General features: G+C 41.6%; 1 protein-coding gene across 1 annotated transcript in view; it reads right to left on the reverse strand.

The window, feature by feature from the left end:
* Positions 1 to 17,848: 17,848 nt before the first annotated feature.
* The window catches only part of OTC (ornithine carbamoyltransferase), a 29,212-nt gene continuing 24,469 nt past the window's right edge, over positions 17,849 to 22,591 (reverse strand). Inside the window, exons 6-10 of the mRNA XM_027886239.1 lie at positions 22,299 to 22,421; positions 21,565 to 21,618; positions 21,310 to 21,459; positions 20,032 to 20,169; positions 17,849 to 18,036 (exon numbers count right to left, since the gene is read on the reverse strand). Coding sequence (XP_027742040.1) covers positions 17,977 to 18,036; positions 20,032 to 20,169; positions 21,310 to 21,459; positions 21,565 to 21,618; positions 22,299 to 22,421 — 525 coding nt within the window. The 3' untranslated portion in view covers positions 17,849 to 17,976. The remainder of the gene's footprint in view (positions 18,037 to 20,031; positions 20,170 to 21,309; positions 21,460 to 21,564; positions 21,619 to 22,298; positions 22,422 to 22,591) is intronic.

The raw sequence follows: 22,591 nt of genomic DNA on the forward strand, positions 1-22,591 counted from the left end.
AAGAGTATTATTGTCCCATCACATTCCTCCTACCGATACCCTGCTCCAGTATTCACATCTCATATGCTTGTGCAGCAAAGGCTGGCTAAACATGCCTGTGCACATTTGCAGTTCTAATAACCAGTGATTCCCCCTTTGTTACTCCTGGAATCTCAGCAATCCACTCCCCACCCACGTGCCTGCCATCTGCTTCAGGCGTTTTGGTGGTGTCGCTGTACCCATGTGAGAACAACTACACACAGCTCGTCCTCAGAGACATGTCAAATGTTGCTTTCTTTCCAATCTGGAAGAAGGAACTGTGGGAAGGATGTGGAGATTCTCCCTTCCCTGCACTCTGAGAGTTTTGAAAAAATGTCTTTTCTGTAATGATCACAACAAAATGCTCTTCTTCTTCTTCCTCTCTTCCATACACACTTCAAAGTGCAGCCCTTGTCCTGATCTTTCCTTGGAGCATGAAGTCTATTGTTAGTGCTCTTTGCTAGTATTGATCATTACAGTGTTTCCAAAGTTTCTTTTTTCCCAATAGGTGCAAGAAAATTACCACTTCTCTGACCTTTTGAAATGTTTGCTTTTCTTAGCTCTCAGCATAAGTCGATGTGCAAGACCAAAAAAGGGGTGGAAGAATATACATCTGTGTTGGTTTGTAAATGGGGTCAAGTGGGTGAAAGAAAGAAATTATATGAATAGAGATGTATGGATGTATCTTTCTTGTGCTGTTTCCTGTATGCATTCCACCCTGTTTCTTGGCCTGGAAGGTTCTCTGAAAACCTTAACTATGCTAATGACTTCAACCCAAGCTACCAAACAGAGAGCTTGTTTCTGTAACTGGGGGATTTTTGTCTAGCTTAATTGACACTACGTTTAAAACCACCCCTAAACCACCCCAAAATGCCCTTAGTTAAAAGTGTGATTTTTCTGTTTGGCACAAAAATGGAGAAAGGCAGGTGTGTTGGAGCTCATCCGTGGCACTTTCCATTACATCAGTCATGATGAAACTGCACATTTTCACACAGCAAAAGGCTAGATCATTGTCACTGCTGAAACAAACTGGGAGGGGAAGGAAGAAACAGCTTTCTTTTAAAACATGTGTAATAGTTCAACTGGCTAAAATGGCTTTTGAGAACAATTTAGAACAATTCCCTTCCTCCTGAGGCTAAGTTAGAGGAACTGCTAAGAGAATTCATCTGAAAGTTCAGAACTGAATTCACAAATTGAAGAGAATATCTCCCAGATACTTTGCAATGGAAATATTGTCACCATGAATGCTAATAAAATATTTGCCATTGCTTTCTGTGCAGGCCAAAGAAAAGAGTTGGGGATAAAAAGAGGGATTGAGAATAGAAGGCTAAACGCTTCTGTATAATGCAATGTTGTGATGTCTCTCTTAGCTGCCAACAAAAGCAACACTTTGAATTTTGGCTGATAATTCAACTGGGAGAATTTCAAAGCAGTTTACGGATTAGCAGAAGAACAACTGTAACATGAGTAGCACACAGACTAAGCAGAACAATAGAAATAGAAAATGCAAGGTCTCCATAAGAAAACGCTGTGCGTCTCACTGGCAGTTAGCTCTCTGAAGTATAACAAGCCTGCCCCTTCCTTTGCTACCACCACACCAAGAAACACAAGCTTTGGGAAAGTGAAACAAGATATGAACTGGGCTGATCATTGATATCCTTAGATTAGCTCAGTTGGTCAGTGCCTGGTGCTAACGACACCAAGGTTGTGGGTTTGATCTCCATATGGGCCAGTCACTTAAGAGCTGGACTTGAAGATCCTTGTGGGCTCCTTCCAACTGAGAATATTCTGTAATTCCGTGATCCCAACTTTTCTGGCAACACTTGGAAGTGACTTTCTCTGTCTTCTGAACTTACTCTGCCAAGCAGCAGGTTGTTATCCTTTTGTGATGCCTCCTCTTTACACATTTGTGATACCTCATATGTATTACAAGATCTCCCTTCTGTATTTATTAATTTAAGCCTGTATTTTTTGCTTACATCATCCTCATCCTACCTACAACACCCAAACATATCATGTCCCCCCTGGCTAAAAGCGTTCAGGTGAAACTGTTTGTGAGTTTCTGGTGATACTCTATCCTGCAAGGGAGGGATGGAAGGAGGAAAGATAATGCAATACATTTCCTCCTTTGTTTCTTTTGCAACTCATTCATCATCTTTAATATCAGTGATATATTTTTTCCATAAGATAAGTTGTAGGTATCCAGAGAAGAAGATGCATTTATCATAAACTTGGAGATGTGGGAGACATGAGGGACTTAGTGGTCCCTGAGACTGTCTCTTGAGATAGCCTTCCTAAAAATCCATTATTCTTTCCAGATGGTGAGCCTTCTGCTCTACCTTAAAAATAAATAAGTAAAGAAATTCTCAGTGATATTTACTTTCTTTCCTAAAAGTAACAGCAGTTGGAGACCCAGATTATTTTCAGCACATACCTAATATGGGAAAAATCAGATGGCTCCGGAGGTTTCACCAGAGCAGTTTTCTCTCAGTTCTAATCAGTAAGAATGAGAAGAGAAGATACAGCTTTGCCATTGCCTCCTGGGCCCATCGTTTTTCTTTGTTAGTGAACTATAGTATCAGTGTTCATAGCATAAGAATGCAGCCAAGAGATCCTAGACATATCATATATTTCTAGGGTTTAGAAACCCATAAAAGTTGAGAGTAGCATCTGATTTATCTCAGCAAATGGCTCCAGCTGTTCTCAGGAACATATTTTTTTCATCAAGGGAGGTGTTCCCTAACTTAAGTCTTGATTTGAATCTCCTTGCCCAGGGATATATTTACAGAACTATTTGTAAAATATTATCCACTTTGTAAAAGCATTTTGAATGCTTTGTTAATGCAGTGTGGTGTGACTTTCCTGTAATCATCGTTTCTTCCTGAAGGAAACCAGCTGGATTATTAGTAATTGCAGGATTATCAAACAGTGCACAAGCTCATTTTCTGGCCTAAGCAAGTCATTAGAGTTTCATAAATGCTCAGTCACAAACATTATTCTACTTTGCTGACCTGAAGAGACCACCAAGGAGAGGACAAATGACCCATAGAGGGAAAGAGAAATATTTACTTTCCTGAATGATCTGGGATTTTACTTGTTTGCTGCCTATGGTGTTTCTTCTTTCAGGTGTGAATGTAATGGATGCCCGGCCCCAGCATCCCACAACATATTGATAAGGGAATGATGACAAGTGATGATGTTACACAAATATCTGACATTTAGATTGGCTTTATTTTGAATAGCGAGACAACCTTTGCTCATCTGCGACCATCCAGCACGGCTGCTTTATGGTCCCTCACTGCTCACTCTCCCACCAAATTTCCTTTTTGTCCCTGAAGCCTAAATCCTCGTATGACACAGAGATGAAAAATCTTCAGGTTGGTCTCTCTTGGAAAAAAAGTCTATTGGTCCTCACAGGCCCCCATAAATCACTAGATGTCCTTCTTTCTTCCAGAAAGGAAATCGAAAGAGGAGCAAGACAGATACATATTTTCGATTGGTTAACAAGTAGTTGAATGTATTGGAAAGACAAGGCAGAGGTATCTGAGAGGGATTTTTTTTTTCCAGGTGGAAAATACTGGTTTGACAAAACTTAATTTTTTTTACATATGGCTTTCATTTAAATATTTGCAGAATATATTGAAATATTCTGTTCTTCCCTTTTTGCTACAGCTTTTATGTTACACTGCTATTTTACATAAATGCAAAATGGAGTCTAATTTAATAAGCCCAAAGGAAACAATTTGGCTTCAGTGTTTAAATATTTCCCTCCATGCAATAAAAATCGTTGACAGGCACTTTTATTTATGATTCAGAATGAAGCAAAATTTTGAAGCCCTGAAGCCTTCCTGAGGATGGGATGTCTGGTTTCTGACTACCCTTATTTTTGGTGCAGTTGTGAGACAGGCAGCAATGCTGATCATGGCACAGAAATGGGACCAAAGGGATGCAGCACATGACATGGTCTGAGCTTTCTGCTCCGTACCACAGCTCCAAGTGCCCCAACATCTCCATTCAGCAGCATCCCTAGAAAAATTCCTTTCAATTCACTCTGCTCTCCTTTTTCTTTTCTAATTTATTGGGGTTTTTTAAATTCCCTTTTTTTTCTTTCTTATTTTTTTTTCCCCCAGGGATTTTTTTTACAATCTGGGCTTGCTTTTGCTTTCTCTCTCTTAAATGGTTCGGTGAGTGTAATGTTCTCTGTTGGCGGTCCATATGTAGGTTAGAGAATGAGGAGGAATGCTTTGCCCTTGCCCAGAGGTGGGTAAACTGCCTAAAATTTCTTCATGGGAGACGTATTCAAATCCCTGCAGGAAGGTGGAAACATGAATGATATATGACTAAACTATTTCATGGTTTATGACTTTTATCAGTATGTAAATGAAAGACAGCGAGTGGCTCTTTCAAACATTCACAGTAGAAGTGCTCATTTGGTCACATTATCAAAACATAAGCAATGAAAAAGAGATGGGAACATGACAGAGAGAAACAGAGACAGGGATGTGACCAGCATACGAACAGAGTCATCTGAAGCTTCGCTGGGGGCTGTACTGCAGACTTACTTTTTGACCCGAGGAAAGTAATTTGCACATGTTTTCAAAGCAACCATTTTAAACTTCAGGAGCCCAAACTGAAACAGTGTGAGAGGGATTCCTCTCACTGGAGATGTCCATATGTGGGGTGGTCATGAATACCCTACTCACAGCCAGGAGGAAGCAATAGCTGGGCCTAAGACGTGTTACCTGTTGGACTGCTTTGGGTATCCACGTCAGGACAAGATGCATCTCTCAGAAATGCCTGTTTGTCCCCCCCAGCCAACAAGGGGAGCCAACATGACTAAGCCACTGCCAAATATCAGCAGTGCAGAGGTCTGGAGTTAGGTAAGAAGCATCTGCCCACTGGCATCTTCTTTGATGCAGATGCTGAGTGTTTGCAAACCTCTAACCTTAGGTGGCACCCGTACAATGGGTGTCTCGAAAGAAAAACTGTTTTCTTGTGATCCAGCACACGAATCTTGCAAAAAAATTCAAATCTGACAGCCTGACATTTTTTTCCTGAGGGAAAATATCCTCTCAGGATCATGCTGTTTCTGCTTCAAGATTCTAGAGGGTCAGGGCCAAATTAAGAAAACAAAGTGAAAAAGATGCCCTTAGGAAATCCAGATACTGTTAAGGGTCCAAATCACTTCACTGATCCATTCAGAACATAATTGCTTAAGCAAAAATTGCTTTGTTTTTAGAATTATGGCAAGAGCCAGGTAAGACCAACATCTAGTGCATCTTACTATTGGAAGTGTTCAGTTGGCTGTTTCAGTGCCTCCCCTGTTGCTCTTTCTTGTATTTATGCAGAGCCATAAAGCTGTTGCAGACCTTAAATAAGAACAAGAATCCCTAAAAATGACAAGGTGACAGAACGGAGAAACAGAGAATAGGGAAAACCCAGACAACACTCCCTACCCCTTCTACCTATCCTTCCTATGAATTACTAGAGAAGTATAAAAATCTTGAAAATATTAAACAGAAATTTCTTAGCTTTCAGATAGCAATCCAGTGTCCTAATGTGTTTCGCAGGCCAAATTCAGCCCTCATATATGTGATTGGAGCACTCATGAAGTCAGGAAATTCATGGAGTTAGGCTTATGCCTAAATTTAGATTCATATTTTATATGGAGGAGCTTATATGTTTTTTTTTCCCCTTGTAGTGAAAATACAGTTTTTGACCAGAATGTGATACGTCCCTTCAAAAATAATATACAAATTGCCTGTGACAGAAGCTCAGCCACACCAAATTGAGCTTTGTGTAGCACTCAAAAGAAAAAGAATAAAGAATAGCTATAGCCCTAACACAAGCTGGGATGAACATGATGTATACCTGACTTCTGGTTTGAATTCAGCAGGCTTCTCTGTTCTAAAGGAACAAATGGATCTTGCATCCCCAAACATATGGTAGCAACACATGCCATTTACATCCCATATGGGGTCTCTTCCAGACAACCGTCTAACCATAAAATGTCACGAGTAGTCACTTTAGATCCCCATTTTAGATAGTGCACACAGTTGCTATTCCTCTTCCTAGCACTATCCATAGGTCTGGGAGAGGTGCTTTTATTATAACTTTTATTTGTGCTGCATTACTACCTGTAAGTTAGGGAGCACTGCAACTCCTCTGCCACCACACTGTGAAAAAATGTAGAATTCCTTAGGCTGCCCATGGATTAATTTAGCCACAGATGAAACCAGTTGGTGTGACACATAATGAGAAAGAATGGAACAGGAAAGCCAACACTGGTAATTACTATATACCATATTTTGTCGTTTGATCTCAAAGCACTCAGTAAACAAGGTAAGTGAAATTATTCCTATTTCAGAGGTGGGGAAACAGAGGCACAAGCAGGTGACTTTTCAGAGCATGCCAAGGCAGTGACAGAGCTGGCATCAAAACCTCAGTCAGAGTCCAGCTCTTTGCGCACTTGCTCACACTGCCTCCTCCTCACATACTTGGGTCCCATTTAAACTGATCACGTAATATCTATGAATAGTTCAGGCACATACATGTAAATGTGGGGGCAAAAACCCACACAGAATAGGCCTTTTTATTTCTTTGGCTGCCTGCACAGTCATGCTTAATTGGCCCTGTTGTGTAGGCAGCACAATGAAAATGCCTGCAAAATGCAGATTTTAAAGGCTGGTATCAGAAGGGCCTCCCTTCCACAACGAGGAAAGCATGTGTACACTCAGTGGGAAACTGGATATCCAGGCAAATGAGGCTGGGATTTCTGGCATAGGAGGGGATGCAAATCAACAAGGCATTAAAATAAATAAACAGATAGAAGTCTGGAAAGGGAAAAGAGAAAATTTGTGCTTGATGTATTTATAAGGAAGACAGCAGCAGAGAGGAATAAAACAGGGAAGGAAATGGCTTTATTGGTGTACATGCATAAGAATAAATGGTTTTCATACTAGGAAGGCCAAGAGGAGGAAGGATTCATAATTTCCATCACATTGGGCTATTATGAACACTATGCTGTAACCATGCAAGTAACTCATTGTGGGAATTCACCTTCCAGTGGACCTGAAAGATAAGGAGAGTGGTCAGTGAGAAGCTGTTGAGATCAAAAAGAATTGACTCAGCAAGGGGGTAAAACTGATATCCCCAAAGCCAGTAAAGAGGTTTAGGACCTAAAAAAGGCATTGGCTGGTAGCTAGGAAAGAAATGGCACATGGCATATGTGCCACCCACCAAAAAATGCACCAGCACCGGGCCACTGTTTGTCCCATTTCACTTATCCTTGTGCAGGAGCATATGAGAGAATTTTAGCTGTGTGGCAAAAACCCTGTCTCGAAGGATCTTGTTCTCTTTCCACAGACCCACCTTAGATTATATCCTTCAACCCTCCTGACAGTGATACCATTGTAAATACTGCCGACTTGACACGGCAGTGCCACAAACCCCGGGTCACTGCACCGTGAAAACCCGAGCATTTCACAGCACATCACGTAGCCAGTCTCTCCAGTCAGTAATTTGCCTGCAACATTGTCCCCTTAGCAAGGATTTGCAAAATCCAGAGAACTGAGGCTGGACAAGAAAATGTTCAATGTAACCCTCTGGGTTTCCTACAGTCATTAATCTGATGTTTTTCTTTTACCTCATCTAGTTATCCAGGTCCTTTTTATTGAGACTGTATATTAAGTCACTCTATGCTTCACCTTTAAGTTTGCATGTAGCAAGTTTTTGATGTATGCTTTTAACAAATTTGCTTCGGTTTGCTCAGGCAACGACTTCCCCACTGCCAAAATGCCCACGCCCAGCCTGCTGTCTTTCCATTTAGTCCAGTGAATCAGGTCAAGCCCTCAGTCAAAGCCTCATTCCTGGGAGGCTCACACTGGGCTATAAAACTGATAATGACACGAGGACAGCAAGCCTAGTGCTCAAACACAGTAATTGCTCAACAGTCCATGAGAGAAATAATCATAGCATAGAGACAGCGACCAGCACAGGGAGACCAAAGAGTCCAGAAGACAAACATATTGTTCTCCGAAGAAGACCTCTACTTGACTTCTCTCTGCCTTCATCTAGACCGGAATTAACCTTATGAATTCAGGTAATTATTTTCTGTCCTGACTCTTGTGCAAGTCGGTTCAGAGAGCAGCCTCCCCACTGTCTCCAGAAGCAGCAGTCCACAGGGACATTTCAGATATTAATTGAAAGGGAAATGTTTGCCAAAGGTCAGTTCAAGTGGAAGAAAAGCCCCTTTCATTGTGGCTGGGGGGAGAGCAGAGCAAGTAATATCTCAAGGGAGGCACAGAGAGCCTTTGTGATTTATTTGGTAGAAGGCAGGTGGGAATCAGTGAATTTTCCCTCTCTTATTAATTTTTGCCCAGCCTTTACCAACTCCTCATCTTCTCTAGCCAGGACATATATCACCTCAGCATAGTTCTCAAGACTGTCCTTTTTTCCTACACTTATACACACCCATGATAGATCCCACTGTTTATGGCTTTGTATGCATTAGCACACAGGAATATTTAAATAAATGTTTGGAGTGGCTCATGTCACTTGCTGATGGCCAACAACCATTTTAAGGAAAAATGGCATTCAAAGACCAGAAGGGCATTCCTTTTGGATTTCACCTGAGATCACAATACCATTGTGGATGCAGAGACTGAAGTTTAAGAAAGAAAAAGGATGGGAAATTACAAAGGGCATGCTGAAGGCCTCCTGACAGTTCAAGGTAGATGCAGAAAATACATCATAAGTGATTTTAGCAAGGTCTTTTGCCAAACTGGACATTTACCTCTTTGATGTACACACATTTCTCTACAGACCCAAATATCTTCAGTGTCTCTCATTCTGTTCCAGAATTTTTCATCTCAGACAAATGTAGGATAATTTTTCTCTTATTTTTGTGGTTACAGACGATGTATGACGTAAATGGAGCACCACGTTGTATTCATTATTTAAGAGTGGCTTTTTTTTTTTAACTCTCAAAAATTTCTCATTTCAGGCCTTTTTTCCACACTGTGTTACACTCCTGGGTCCTGAGAAGCTGAGTGATGCACTGGGGATTCTGGGACTGAGAGCTGAGAACGGGCAGAGGAGGGGCAGTCAGTCCATTTCACAGATGAATTTGATAATTCTGCCTGTGCTGAAAGTCTTCGAAAAACAGAAGGAAGATCCTGGCTACAGGACAGTCTCCTGACAAGCATCTCAGTGCCAAACACCAGAGGTGGCTCCAGGGTGTTCAGACCAGGAGCCCAGGGTATCAGGTAGCCATGGACTCAGATGTTTCGGAAGGAGGATCCCCAAAGTCTGTAGACAGTCTACTGAAAGAAAAAAAAAAAAAAAAAAAAAAAAAAAAAAAAGAAAAGGAAAAGAAAAAGTAAAAGCATTTCCTGTAGAAAAACTGAGCTATACCATGAAAAAATGACTTGGCGAGGTGTTGTGAAACTGTCAGAACTGCAGCTGAATAAATTGCCACCAGTTTTTACAGAGCTTTTGCTGTAAAGCATGCCCTCCTGGATAAGCATGTACTTAAGCACATACTGTGTTTGCTTCTACAGACAGCCCCTGTAATACAAGTTCTCCATCTTTATCATGGTATTAGGCAACCAGGCACCTCTGTGAGCAATGGCTCCTCATCAACTGGTTAAAAAAGAGGGCTGCTTCAAGGAAAGGTACTTGCTACCTCTTTTGGAGGTGATCCAGACATTTAGGATAAAGGGGCTAATCCAGTTAAGCCATGTAAGGCAAATACTCTGCAGATTACGTTTTTTAGCTGCCTAGCTAACAACCTACAAGGACCTTTTTTTTTTTTTTTTTTTTTTCTGTAATAGCCTTTGACACCTGTTTTTCACAGGCAGCAGTAATCTGGAGACAGTCAGTATGAGCTTGCTTTCAGAGATACTGAGTGCTTAAGGTCCATGCAATTTCTGTGAATATATTTCTGCCAAAGGTCAGGTTCGATGTCTATAAGTTAACCTGACAATTCAGCAGGGCTGTGACTCATGTTGCTTGCAATGTACAGTGTTCAGAATAAATGTGTTTCTGGTCCTTCTTCTGTCCACCTCAGAGATGAGGAAGAGTAAGAAAATCCATTGTGGTCCTGAGCATCAGCAACAAGCACTGGGAAACAGCTTTATCCCATTGCAGAATAGGGCAAGTCCTGAAAGTTGTGAAGCAACTGCCCTGCCTAATTATGACAATCTCATAGGACCACCGTTCTAGGAGGGATGTTCCCGTAGTCATCCCCACTGAAACAGTGGAATTCTCCGTAGCTGCAGGGACAAGAACAAGGAAGTGGTGACTATCTCGCAAAGTCAGAGTTAGAACCTTCCACGTGGCAATAACTGGCTGCCCCCACAATTCAGAATCCATTCTGCCTTTAGAAAGCTCCAATACAGATTGGACTTACTGCCCTTTCAGAACATCACAAAAGGTTTTCCTGGGCAGAACCACTTATTCCTACTATCTGGATACCTAAAAGCAATGTGTGCATAGTCACTACAATAGAGTCTCTCAGAGGAATTTATTTAACATGCTTTCCTGAGCCCTTAATTGCAGTCTTGTGAACCCTAGTTACTACCCTGAGCAAATCAACAGTATTGCAGGGAGAATAACTGTAATCTCCTGGTTTTCTTTTCCCAGAAAGACAACTAGTAAAATATATAGTTCTGCTGTACTGCAACTTCCTATAGGTGTTTTTGATTGCATTTTGCTCCCTAGTGCTACAATAAGAATTAAACTCCTCTCTCTGGTGCAGTTTTCAGATGCTCTCCTGCTGTGAAGATGCTCTGAAATGCCCAGTGATTCACAACTCTGATATTTCATGTCTAATGGAATTATTTCTGGATGGAATTGTTACCTTTCCTGAGAGAGAGACATTCATAAAGCCGGTAGGAGACAAATTATATACATCTACCCTTGTCTGCTCTGTAGCACTTCTCAAAATCAAATTACTTGGCTACACTTTTAAAAATTCCTCCCATTGCAAGAATGTGTGAGAAATTCAAAGAAAAACATAGGGCATTGTAATTACACAAAACACAGGAAATTTAGGGTTTCAAATGGACTTAAGAAAGACCCAGCTGTGTCACAGCACAGAAGATTAAGAGATGGGGATCTGAAAGCTCTCTCTTCTTCCTCTGTACATCATACTGTCAGCAGGTCTCCATCATAGGATTATATGCCTATAAGGCATATGTATAGATCACCACATGAGGTGTGTTCTGTAATTGTTGGATTGGGATTAAGACATTTTATTGCTTGAAGTCAGTCTGAGTTTAAAGTGTTTTAGACATTCCTATGGTTGCTGCCTCTGCTCCCTTCAGAGGTGGCTGTGCCCCTTTGCATGTTGGCAGTGCCCCAGAGGAGCCTGCAGGGCTGCCCTGCCACAGGCGAACCCCCCCAGAGAGGTCTGTGTATCATTCACCCTCTACTGACCTGTCCTCAGAAACCCCCCAAAACTGCTCTGGGACTGAAGTCAAAAATCTGAGCTGTGGAGTGGGTCTTGTCAGCCTGCTGGTGACTCATGCAGGGATGCTGTGGTGCTGGGGGACATTTCTTTCCAATTAGTTAAATTCCCTAAGTAAGCAAATATCCTTCAAGTGATATCAATTAGGAAATAATTTAGTCTGCCCCAGGCAAGTGCAAAGCACCATCTGTGAGACACCATCCTTGGGCTGCCCCACTTGGCAGGTTTGCAGAACAGGGTCAAACCTGCCCTTGCTGAGGCTGCAGTGGGGTGGGAGCTCACCCCCACAGCACCAGGCAAGGGATCCTGGTGCAGCCTGGTCCCCCAGCAGTGCAGGAGATGGTAGGATGTGGATCAACCCATCAGAGGGACAGCATGAGCTGCTCTCAAGCAGAGCAGTTTGCAGAAAGCAGCAAGGGCATTGCTGTGGCTGAAGCCTGCCTGTGGGGAGAGCATGCCCCAGGTGTGCGGGAGAGCTTCCCAGAGGATAAGAGCAGTGCAGATTACATCCTCACACCGCTGGAGAGAGAGCATGACAGATGCTCTTTCATGGGGGACATGTGAGTAGAACACTCTTGCACCTGCATTGCTAACCTGGGTTTTGTACAGCTCTATGGGGACGCCTGAGCCAAGGTTTTTGTGGAGCTGCCTGTACTGGGACTCAACAGTGCCCTTTTTCTGTGTGCACACTACAGTTTGTCTCATTCCAGATGCTCAAGGTTTCCTTTCTTTGTTACCCGAGCAGGAACAACAGCCTGCCACGAGCACTGTGTCTGTCAGAGAACCCAGGCAGTAGTGGCTGACAGTTTGTCAAACACAACCCTTTAGCACAGCAACACCCAGGCCACGTTCAGCTGGGCACAGCACAGGGAGCAGAATGGGAAAATGAGCCTCCTTTGTTCTCCAAGCAGAATCTGGTTTCTGCCAGACAGCTTTCTGTGCCCTGCAGACCACCTCAAAAGAGGTGTTTCAACATCATGAGGTGGCATTATTGTGATCAGCCTGGCCTTTACCCTCAGAAATGGGTGCCCCACGCTGGGCTGTGCAGAGGGGTTGTGGGTCACAGGGGCCATGCCTGGGGGCAGAGTGCTGCACCTTTCAGTGCTGGGACAGCAAGCTGACTGCACATCTCACGCTGCTCCCCACTGGCAGGGAATTGGCCATGTGAGCAGCAAGGGAGCCATGGAGTGTTTCTCCTCCAAACTGGCCAGGGCTGGGACCATGGTGTGTCCCATGGAGAGCATTCACCTCACCTTCAGATAGTGAGTGGGAATAGCAGATGAGGCTGCTGGACAGGACAGAAGTCAGTCAGGTGCAACATTGTTGACGTTGTTGACTGTGAGATGGAGAGGGAGCTGTGAAGTCTCATAACTTCATGGGGCACTGGAACAGTTTCACAGAGAACTTGTTGATGTTCCGTCCCCCGAACCTTCAAGACCAGGTTGGATGTGTGGGGTTCTGAGCAACCTGGTCTAGAGGAAGGTGTCCCTGTCCATGGCAGGGGCATTGGAATTAGATGATCTTTAAGGTGCCTTCCTACCCAAGCCATTCTATGATTCTGTGATTGTGAGTAGTCTAGACTTCTCCCTCCAATTAATATTATTTTGTGCTTTAATCACTAAGCATGACCTGCGTTTGCCCTGTCAGCTCTTCACTACTCTTCTCCAGCTATCATTGCTGTTCCCCACGGTTGGAACTAAGTTTTGGCTCCACTAAGTAAACTCTGATCATCAAAGTTTGCAAATTCTTGTGCTTGTCCCTCTTTCTAGATACATCATGCTTGTGTTGGAGGCTACTTTGCACGGGTGCCAATCCCCTGAAAACAGGCCCATTAGAGAGCAGCAGCATTCATTAATCCTCTAACATATAATGCAGACCACAAGGAGCTTTCCAAGGGATTTGGCAGGGGCAGGCAATGCTTTGAGTGTGTTTGTGAAAGATCTGCTGTCTGAATGGAGTCACCTCAGATTTCTTGCCCCTAGAGAAAAAAACCTCTACACACACACACATGGAAGGGATCATCAGCATTTACAGAGGTTTGGGATTTCTTCAAAAAGTTGGTAACAAGATTGTGTAAGAATCAAATAACCTTGCAAATAGCTGTATCCCATTAGTCATGAGAGCAAGTGCTGGGCTGAATTAAATGTTTATTGTGTCTTATGAAGTGTCTCTGTACACATAACCTTGGGCAAGACCCAGAAATTCTGGGCTCTGCATTTGAAAGGCAGCTGGCTAAATAGCCATGGCAAAATAATCAAAAGAGCACTGTTTATTTGCTCAATACATTAACCAAGTGATTAGCTGAGAAATGGGAGAACCAGAAGAAAGAAGAAACGTTTCCCTTTGTGTGCAGTCTATTTATCAGATTTTCCACCACCATTACACATTCCTGGAAAACAAAACTAAGCTCAGAATGCCTCAACTCAATCATAAAAGCTTTCCCCAAACTGAATGATCCTCTCAGTGCATTGCTCAGACCTTCATGCAGCTCTTACTCCCTCTGTCATAAAATTTGAAAGGCAGCGAGATAATCATGCCTAACTTACAAGCCTGTCTTATGAGAAGTAAACATTAATTCAAGAGTTCTGGAGGACTTCAAGCAACCAAATCTTTGTGCCTTCTTGCTATTTAGTTATTCCTATATCTCCCTTTTAGCATCTGAGACTTTCACAGGTGACTGCTTCTGATTTGAGACAATGAGTAAATCGGCTGTACATTGTGTTATTCGTGATGTAAGCTGGTTCAAATAAAATATTTAATTCTGTTTGAGAATTCTTACTTCCATTTGTTCCCTCCTGGTTGTCCAGGCTCCCCACTCAGTCCTTCCTAAGTTACTGTACCTCATATTCTCAGGCATTAATAATTTGCAAATTCTTTCTGAAGACCTCTTACCTGCTGTGGTTACTGTGCTCTTAGCTTTGTAGCACACAGGGAAAGAATGTTTTTCTTCCTCCTTGGGACAATCATAGAGAAACATTTTTCATCTCTTTCTCTACCAAATCTCTAATTAATGTTAGATCACTTTCGGAAGATCACACCCAGGTAACCCAGGAATCCCCTCACTAATGGCAACGAGCTGCAAAACAAGTGCTTACAGAGTGTGCGAAATGCTAATAAGCAATATTGAATTTCTCACTTTAGGTGTAGAACAGGAGTAATCCTCTAAGGGCCATGAAGATAGTGATGGATAGAGCGTCAAAGCACTGGATTTAGGGCCATTTGAGGCACCGTAGGATGCCCTTGCTGTTCACCAGTCTCTGCTCTCAGTGCCCCATTAGTCCTGCATCATCTACCAGGTCTGTGTAGATGTGCCCAAGACTCTCAGCTGTCTAAATGACATTACAGAGTCTCTCTGGGCCTTTGTCCCCCACCATGACCTCTGCTGGGATCAGACCCTGGTCATATCAAAGCCAGATTTAGTACTTTGCATCTGGGTTTTGGGCATGAAAGATAGCATGAATATACAGCCTAGGGACACAGCACAACCACAGCACCTGCCTGTGCGTGAAGCCCATACAAGCAGTAGCCCACAACCAGCCCTGCAGTGAGGAGGGACAGGGCAGGGAGTGCCAGTCCTCCCTTTGTGCCTTTAAGCAAGGGATGGATTAGGCTGCAGCTGCCACCACCTCTGCATGGTCCCGGAGAGGGAGCAGAGGTGTGAGGTGCGATATTTAGACCAGAGGGTTATTAAATGACTCAGATGTTGGCAAGAGTTGATAGAACTGAACTGACACAGGGCTGTTTTCTAGATTGAGAAAAAGAGTGGGGCTTTTGTGGGAAGAAGATCTAGGCTATCTGTAGCCAGGCAGGAGCATCTCTGTAGAAACATGGAGAAAACAACACCCTATCCTTCAAGTACACTCAGCAATGAAAACAGCACTTCTACTGATTAAAGCATAATAAATGTAATGAAAAACATAGTAAGCCATTAGTGGATGCTACCTGTTATGCATTTTTTTAAGCCCTTTGAATGTTGATAACTGTTTTTCCCTTCTAGAAAATCTCTCTACATTATTGCTATTTCCCTTACTCACCGCATTTGCAGTCATCACTTGTAAATTCAAGTAATGAATTTGTGAGGAGCCTGGATGGCATAATAATGCTATCTCGCACACTAACACAGCTACCACCCAGCAATCCCAGGATGCTTAACCTGTGTAAGTGGATTAAGCCTCGCAGTGTTCTGCTTTGTGGCAAGAGAGTGAAAGTCCCTACAAGCAGAACAGAAACCCTTTAGGGCACCATATTTCTGAGTCTCTGGGGCACAAGTGTACAAGCTGATTTGGTACCAACCCAACACCTCTAGGAAGTGTCAGATCTGCTCTGCATGACTGTGCAGACAATCTGCACATGTTCTGTAAATCTGCCCCACCGGGATGTGTTTGGTTCCCAGCACACAAACTGGTTATTGCACGTGCAGAAAGGTATAGTAGTTTGTAGTTTCAGTGCTCCCACATGATGGTCCAGTGCTCAGGATATGTGCATAAAGTCCGCGCAGTACTTCCAGAAAACATCAGAACAGCTGATGGTGTGAGCAGTTTGTGCAAGACAAAGCAAGGACTATCATCCTTTGCTCTATATGTTCACAGAGGAACAGAACCCTACGAAATTAGCCTCCTGGAAAATGTTGGACCCCATTGCTCACATGCTATGCAGCAGATCTGTGCATGTGTTATAAAAATGTCAAGGGGATTCAGCTGTCTGGCATCCTGCTCAGATTCCTAAGTACAAAAAGAGACATCAATAACTGAGATGCACATTAGCTCTAATCAGAGCACAGGGAAGCAAAAGAGGAGCAGGAGATGGTTAAACTGTTCACCATGAAACATTTAACAGTAGAGCTTCAACATTATAAATCTGCCTGACATCACTGATACTACATCAGTCAACACAATAACACTGATATTAATGTGTTTATTATGAAAGGACTAGCAAAGTGAGTTGTCTTACTCTCAGACAGCACTAAAATCAGGTCAATAAGGATATCTGCAATTCTGAGCACTTGAATAGCTCCAAAAGGAGCTACTTTTACATATCTTGCTGAACTGGAACTTGATTCAGAAAGCAGAACCTACTACAGCCAGAAATATGTATGGAACTATATTCCATGCATTTTCCTCCACATACTGAACTGGGAAGCAAAACATTGATTTCTAGCACATACCCTACCCCAGCATCACTGATGCAGCCAGATGCCTGCTGCAGTGTAAATGTTCACTGAATTATTGAAACCCCTGTAATGTTGTAAAGGAAAATGTTAATCTTAACAAGACCCACACAAATGCCTGCAAACCCAAGAAATCAATTGTAAATAGATAGATAGAAAAAAATGTGTCTTTATTTTCGTTTCAGTGATCTGTGTGGCCCTGCAGTGAACTCTAATTTTGAAAGGAATTAAATAATGCTTTGCAACTGGTCAGAAAACACAAATCCATTTGCAGAATTTTTTAAATATCACAGATGTTGTCCTGGTATAACAATGGGAAAAAAACCCCCACCATATTTTTGAAGCTATTTGGAAAAAAAAAAAAAAAAAAGAAGGTGTTTTTTAATAGTACACAAAGCTTTACCTGAAATATTACATGCACATACCAAGCCATCACAAAAACTACAAATGTCATGAATCTGTTTATTACTGAGAAGGATTATCTGAAATGTACACTGTGTTACAATGCCAGACAAAGTGCAGTAAATTCCTTCTGCAAGGGAGCTGCATAAGTTTCATCACGTGGTGCCCCTCATGCCTTCTTAGGAAAAAAATAAAAAAGGAAATTGAAAATTTGCTTCTTTAGCAAGAATTTTGTTTAGGGAATGATGGTCTAGCGCTGATAGGCAAAGAATGAACCAGTTTCTTTCAGCCATATATCTCTGCTGTATCAACTCTGTGGAAACTGCTCTATTCTAATTCCTCAGCAATATCCCCCTGTGCCAGCCCACAGGAATGTCGTAGAGGAAGAGAATACTCCCAAGGTCTCCATATCTTTGGTGTCAAACAGGAGTGGGGTTCAGAGGTTGGCTGGAGGACAGAAACAGGAGCCAGGGTGCCCAGGAAGCACAGGCATCCAAGGCAAACTGAAGCACTGCTTCTCCTACACACTTCCCAAAATCAGCAATGAAAGGCACAGGTTTAGGGAGAAGTTTATGTCAGTCATATCACACCATACAAGTTCCAGCACAGCTACATGTAAACTGTGCCATGCCTATGCTGCTGGTAGAGCCAATCATTAAGGTACTGCCTTGGAATGTTTTCCATGATGCTGTCCAATAGGACAGCCAGCTTGGAATATCTAGGTGAAAAGCAGCTTCTGAAATGGGGTCTTATTGTCTTGAGCATTTTCACAAATGTAATGCAACATTATGCAGCAAACTGTACGGTTTTATTAAAATATCATTTGTTGCCTTGATCCTTTCTGAGGAAGACCTACGTATTTGAGGACCAAAATATTCTGCCAGTGAAGAATATTTTTCTCCTGGCAGGAATCCAAGCATCAAAATGCAGGTTTTTGTAGCTGTGGTGAGTAATCTGTCAGCAGGGAAACCATGACAGCCTAGAGGAGGAAGAAAAGAAAAAATCCAATCACATTGGAAACAGATACTCCATAAAAATAAATAAGGAGGAAATATTTTCCAGCTCTGAAACCTTGTGTTAAAAATTATTGTCCTGACAAAAACTGCACACTTAGATTTATTTGCTAGAATTTCTGATGATGAATCAGGAAAGAGCTGAAAATCAGTTTGGATGTTTGGTATTGTGGCTGATAGATTTTCTCAGTGTGGACAAAATATATTAATGGACAGCTTAGGAGCAATTCCGACAGGCATTTAGATCAAATGTTGAGGCTTTTTTGTCATGTTGTGTTGTATTCTCCGTTAGTTCTAGGAGGTGCTGTAGGTACCCAGACATCACATAGGCTTGCTTATGGAGTTCAGCAGAGCTTCCATTAGCATCAGAACGGATGATCCATCCATTAGAATAAGGACTTTGAAATTTATCCCAGTTTAGCTATACTTTCTGTGGTAAAACATGGAGAATCCTGATGGTGTGTCATCTACCCCTCCTGCCCTCCCTGCCCAGTCTTGAGTATGGCTGTGGGATGAGAGTAATGGGAATGTCAGCCAAGTGAAATGTGGTGTTGCAGCAGCTCTGCTGCCAGTCCCCCACCTGTGTAGATAACAAGCCCTGTGCTTTGACAAGGTACTACCTGGTTCACACTGTTGTGATTTCACAGCAGTGTCTGACTGCAAATTGGTTTTTTGGCCCAGAACTGGATCTGTGAGTGTTCCCCAAGGGTTGTGATCTTGTTGCTTGCCCTCCCTTTCCCTTCAGCACTGCTCAGTGTGACAGGGCATCCCAGGCACACAGAGGTGACTGAATATACAGCTGTGCAGCCCCTCAGTGCTGCCCATGTCACAGCTGCACTCAGACCTGGTTGGAACTACAGCCAAGCAAATAATTTATTCTTCAGTTTGCTCTCTGAGCTGAAAGTGGTAGAAAATGCAATATAAAGAAGACCCATACATTCATTATTTTTATAGCTTGAGAAAAATACAGAGAGGACATTTTTCTTACGCCCGCAAAAAAAAGTGCATCTGGAACTCAAAATAAAGGGTTCTTTTTCTTAAAAAAAAAAAAAAAATATTTAGGGCAGTTAGAAACATTGTAAAATAAAAATGAAAAAATATGAGCACTTCGTTGAATTTCAAGATCAAAGCCATAAATTTAACACAAATTTGCTAGTAATTTTGACCATGTCCAAAATCTGAGTTTTCAGTAAACACAATACTCAGTCTGTTATTTCTTCCCTTGGAGCATATCTAGAGTTTACCTCAGATTCATGACAATGACATTTCTGTGTTTTTCTCCTCTATGAAAGTCTTCACTATCTTTTGTCAACGTGATGGTTCTAACGCCAAAAAATAAATAACAGGCTACTGAGATCTGACAGTAATTTGATGAAATTCTAGGAATGCTGAGAGGGGAGTTATGGTTTATGTTGAATGCCAAGTGTCCTCTTACGGTTCCCATGGATTACATGGTGTTACCCACACCATAACTTTTCAGGGTCTTTCAAACCTATGCTCTTCCAGCATTTTTTCAGGGAAGTTCCCACTGATGTCAGCAGCAGTTTTTCCTGAGAGAAAATAACTAGCTTTAAGTATTTGGGGACCTAGTTTCTAAGACCAGTCCCTGGGACCCCAGCATTTATCATGGTTTAAAATTGAGCATTTGAGTTGATATTTAGAGTAAATCCAGTGATTTAAATACAAAACCATTACAGTTTATACTGTAGATTTCACTTAGTGGTAAAAGCTGGGTCAAGCAACAGCAGATCATCAGCAAAATAGGTCACATTTGTGTCCAGAAGTATTTGTGCTACAGATATATATGTTGTCTATAGTCAAAATTGTCATGTGCTCTGGGGTGCACTTGAAACATATATTTTAACATTTACTGTTTATCAAAGAATCAAGTTGAATTCAAGCCTGTAATGCAAGGCGGAACAGAAGTTGACCCTCCAACTACTGATATCTTCTGTTTTTACCATAATTGTCCATTTTCTGTTTTCAGCCTCCTGGAAAACCAATGAGCGTGGGGAATAAAATACTTCATCATCAACTTCTTCAGGTTTTCTGGGTAAACAGTGTAAAAAAGTCCAGTTGGAAGCAGCAGATTTTGCGATCTGTAGATGAAAAAGCATATGAAAATAAAGACATATGTGAGGACATTAATAAAATCTTTAACAAATAAAAAAGTTAAATTTTGTAGTAACTCCCACTCTGGTTATTTGTATGATGAACTCAGAAGAATTCCACAGATCTCAAAAGAATTCCTCATTTATTAATAAGATGGGAATTTGTCCACTCAAGTCAGTAAGAGTTCAATACCAGCTTGACATAAGTCCGATATTCACTCATATTTCTCTGGGTTTGAAGGGGAGTAAAAAGTCCACTGATCCAGTGGATCAATAGAGTGCAATCTTTTTTTTAAAGCAATACAGTAATATAATACTATTTATAATTGCAACAAGAACATACTAAACAACAATTTTAAAGGCTGTAATTTTTTTCATTTTATGTTACTACTCATTATATATTGATCTAATGCCAAGGAAATATGAATTAAATTTTAGACCAGAGATATGTCCATCAACAGTATTTAGTGAACTTACGTTAAAGTGCAGACACTTAAACGAGTAATAATTCTCTCAGGAAGAAAAATGTCCTTTTTATCTTGGTCAATTAGTAGGTTATGGTTTTACATTTTCTCTAACTGATTTTGTGCTGACAAATATTTCAACTGGATGATTTTAAAGATACATATTTAGTGATTTATTCACTGACGGATAAACACAAATTGACCCTAATGCTACTCAGGCATTTAAGAGTTAATCTGTAAGCTTCTCATTCTAAATGAAATATAAGGGATCATTTCTGGTAGCAAAAAGGAGATGCAAAATTAGAAACAGTTTTTAGGCCATAGAGAAATAAAGGGTTAGCTCTGCTTCACATGTTCTGGAGCTAGGTCTCATTGGGAAGCTCTGAAAGAGGCCAAGCCTTGTGAAGTGTATAAGATAACTCAAACTTTGTTCTCCTTGAGAGTTTTTTAAGCTGGAGGGAGGTTTGCATGCGGTTGTTCCATGGCCACACTCAAAAAAATACCAAACTACTGCTTTGCTGATGTTGATTCTTATAAATGCAAACTGTAAAAACGTAAGCAGAAAATATTCTTATAAATGCAAACTGTAAAAACATAAGCAGAAAATATTCTTATAAATGCAAACTGTAAAAACATAAACAGAAAACTAAATCTCAATTTTTACCTGCATTGTAATCTGATAACCTTGAAATGCCATTAGTCTTTCTTTCTTTTCTTCTTCTTGTCCCATACTTATCCATGTGTCTGTAACTAAGACGTTGGCACTGTCTGCAGCTTCTAAAGGATCTGTTGTCAGAAGTAACTTGGTACCATACTAATGTGAATAAAATAAAGAAGATCAGTAAGACAAGGAACTTCATTTATAATGAAAATTAGCTCTATTCAAACAATTCTACAAGGCTATTTCTTAGGCTCCTACCTCTTCAGAGTATTGTTCAGTTATTTTAGTTATTCCTTGGTCTGGTTCGAAGCCCTGCCAAAAGAGATAACAGTTAATATATCATGGAACATTTGTAAGATCTTTGCTGCTTATTAATGCTGGTTAGAAAAATACTGATTGAACCATTTGCCATGGGGAGAAGAATGTCTTTCAGAACTGTAAAATTTGGGGAAATTATGTTGGTTTTGCTGAAAGTTTATTTTGGAGATAAAGTGGTGGAAAGTGTTCTGATAAAGTAAAAAAATGTATTTCAGTAGTTACAGAATGAAATACCTACATATCACTTAATTTTTTGTACTAAACTGAGTATTTGCTTTGTATTTTATATTGTATTACAATGCAACATTCTAAAATGCTGGGCCATCCATCTGAACCAAGCAAGAGGCAACATTTCCACCAATCTGAAACAAGTTTCAATTTTTTTGGGTAGGAGAGAGAGCACTGAATGACTCTGAACACTTTATCAAATGGAATTTTAATTCACTCATACTGCTATCATGAATTCCCCTCAGCCTTTCTGAAGTTGGACTTGGTAGAACTACTCCTCCTTTGCATCAAAATAACTGGATCAGGATTTTGAACCTTGGTTCTGAAAACTGGCACTCAAAACATATGCAAGCATCACCAGCTGAGGCCTTTGGCAAACACCTGAGTGGCTGAGACAAGAACAGGCAAAATTTGCTTTCCTTCCTCCATGTGCAGGGCTTCCTTACCTTGGGAGTTGCAATGCGCAGGTGCATTCCCAGCTTTGCAGCACTTGTCATGATGGAGTGGAGGACATTGTTTCCATCCCCAATCCAGGTGATGGTGAGCCCCTTCAGCCCACCATAGTGCTCCTGTCAAAGGAATCAGAAGCTCTGGAGTTACGTTCCAGATGAGCCCAGCAAGCTGATGGGCGAGAGGGATTGATCAGGCGGGTCTGATGCAAAGTCAGCTGGCTACCTTCAAATGCTACCTGCATGGAACCACACCTGGAATTTACTGCACCTGCAGGATGGTCAGGGAG

This window comes from Empidonax traillii, unplaced genomic scaffold (genome assembly GCF_003031625.1).
Source record: "Empidonax traillii isolate 1590-97213 ecotype Southwest subspecies unplaced genomic scaffold, ASM303162v1 scaffold1:size7828297, whole genome shotgun sequence".
Taxonomy (NCBI): Eukaryota; Metazoa; Chordata; class Aves; order Passeriformes; family Tyrannidae; genus Empidonax; species Empidonax traillii.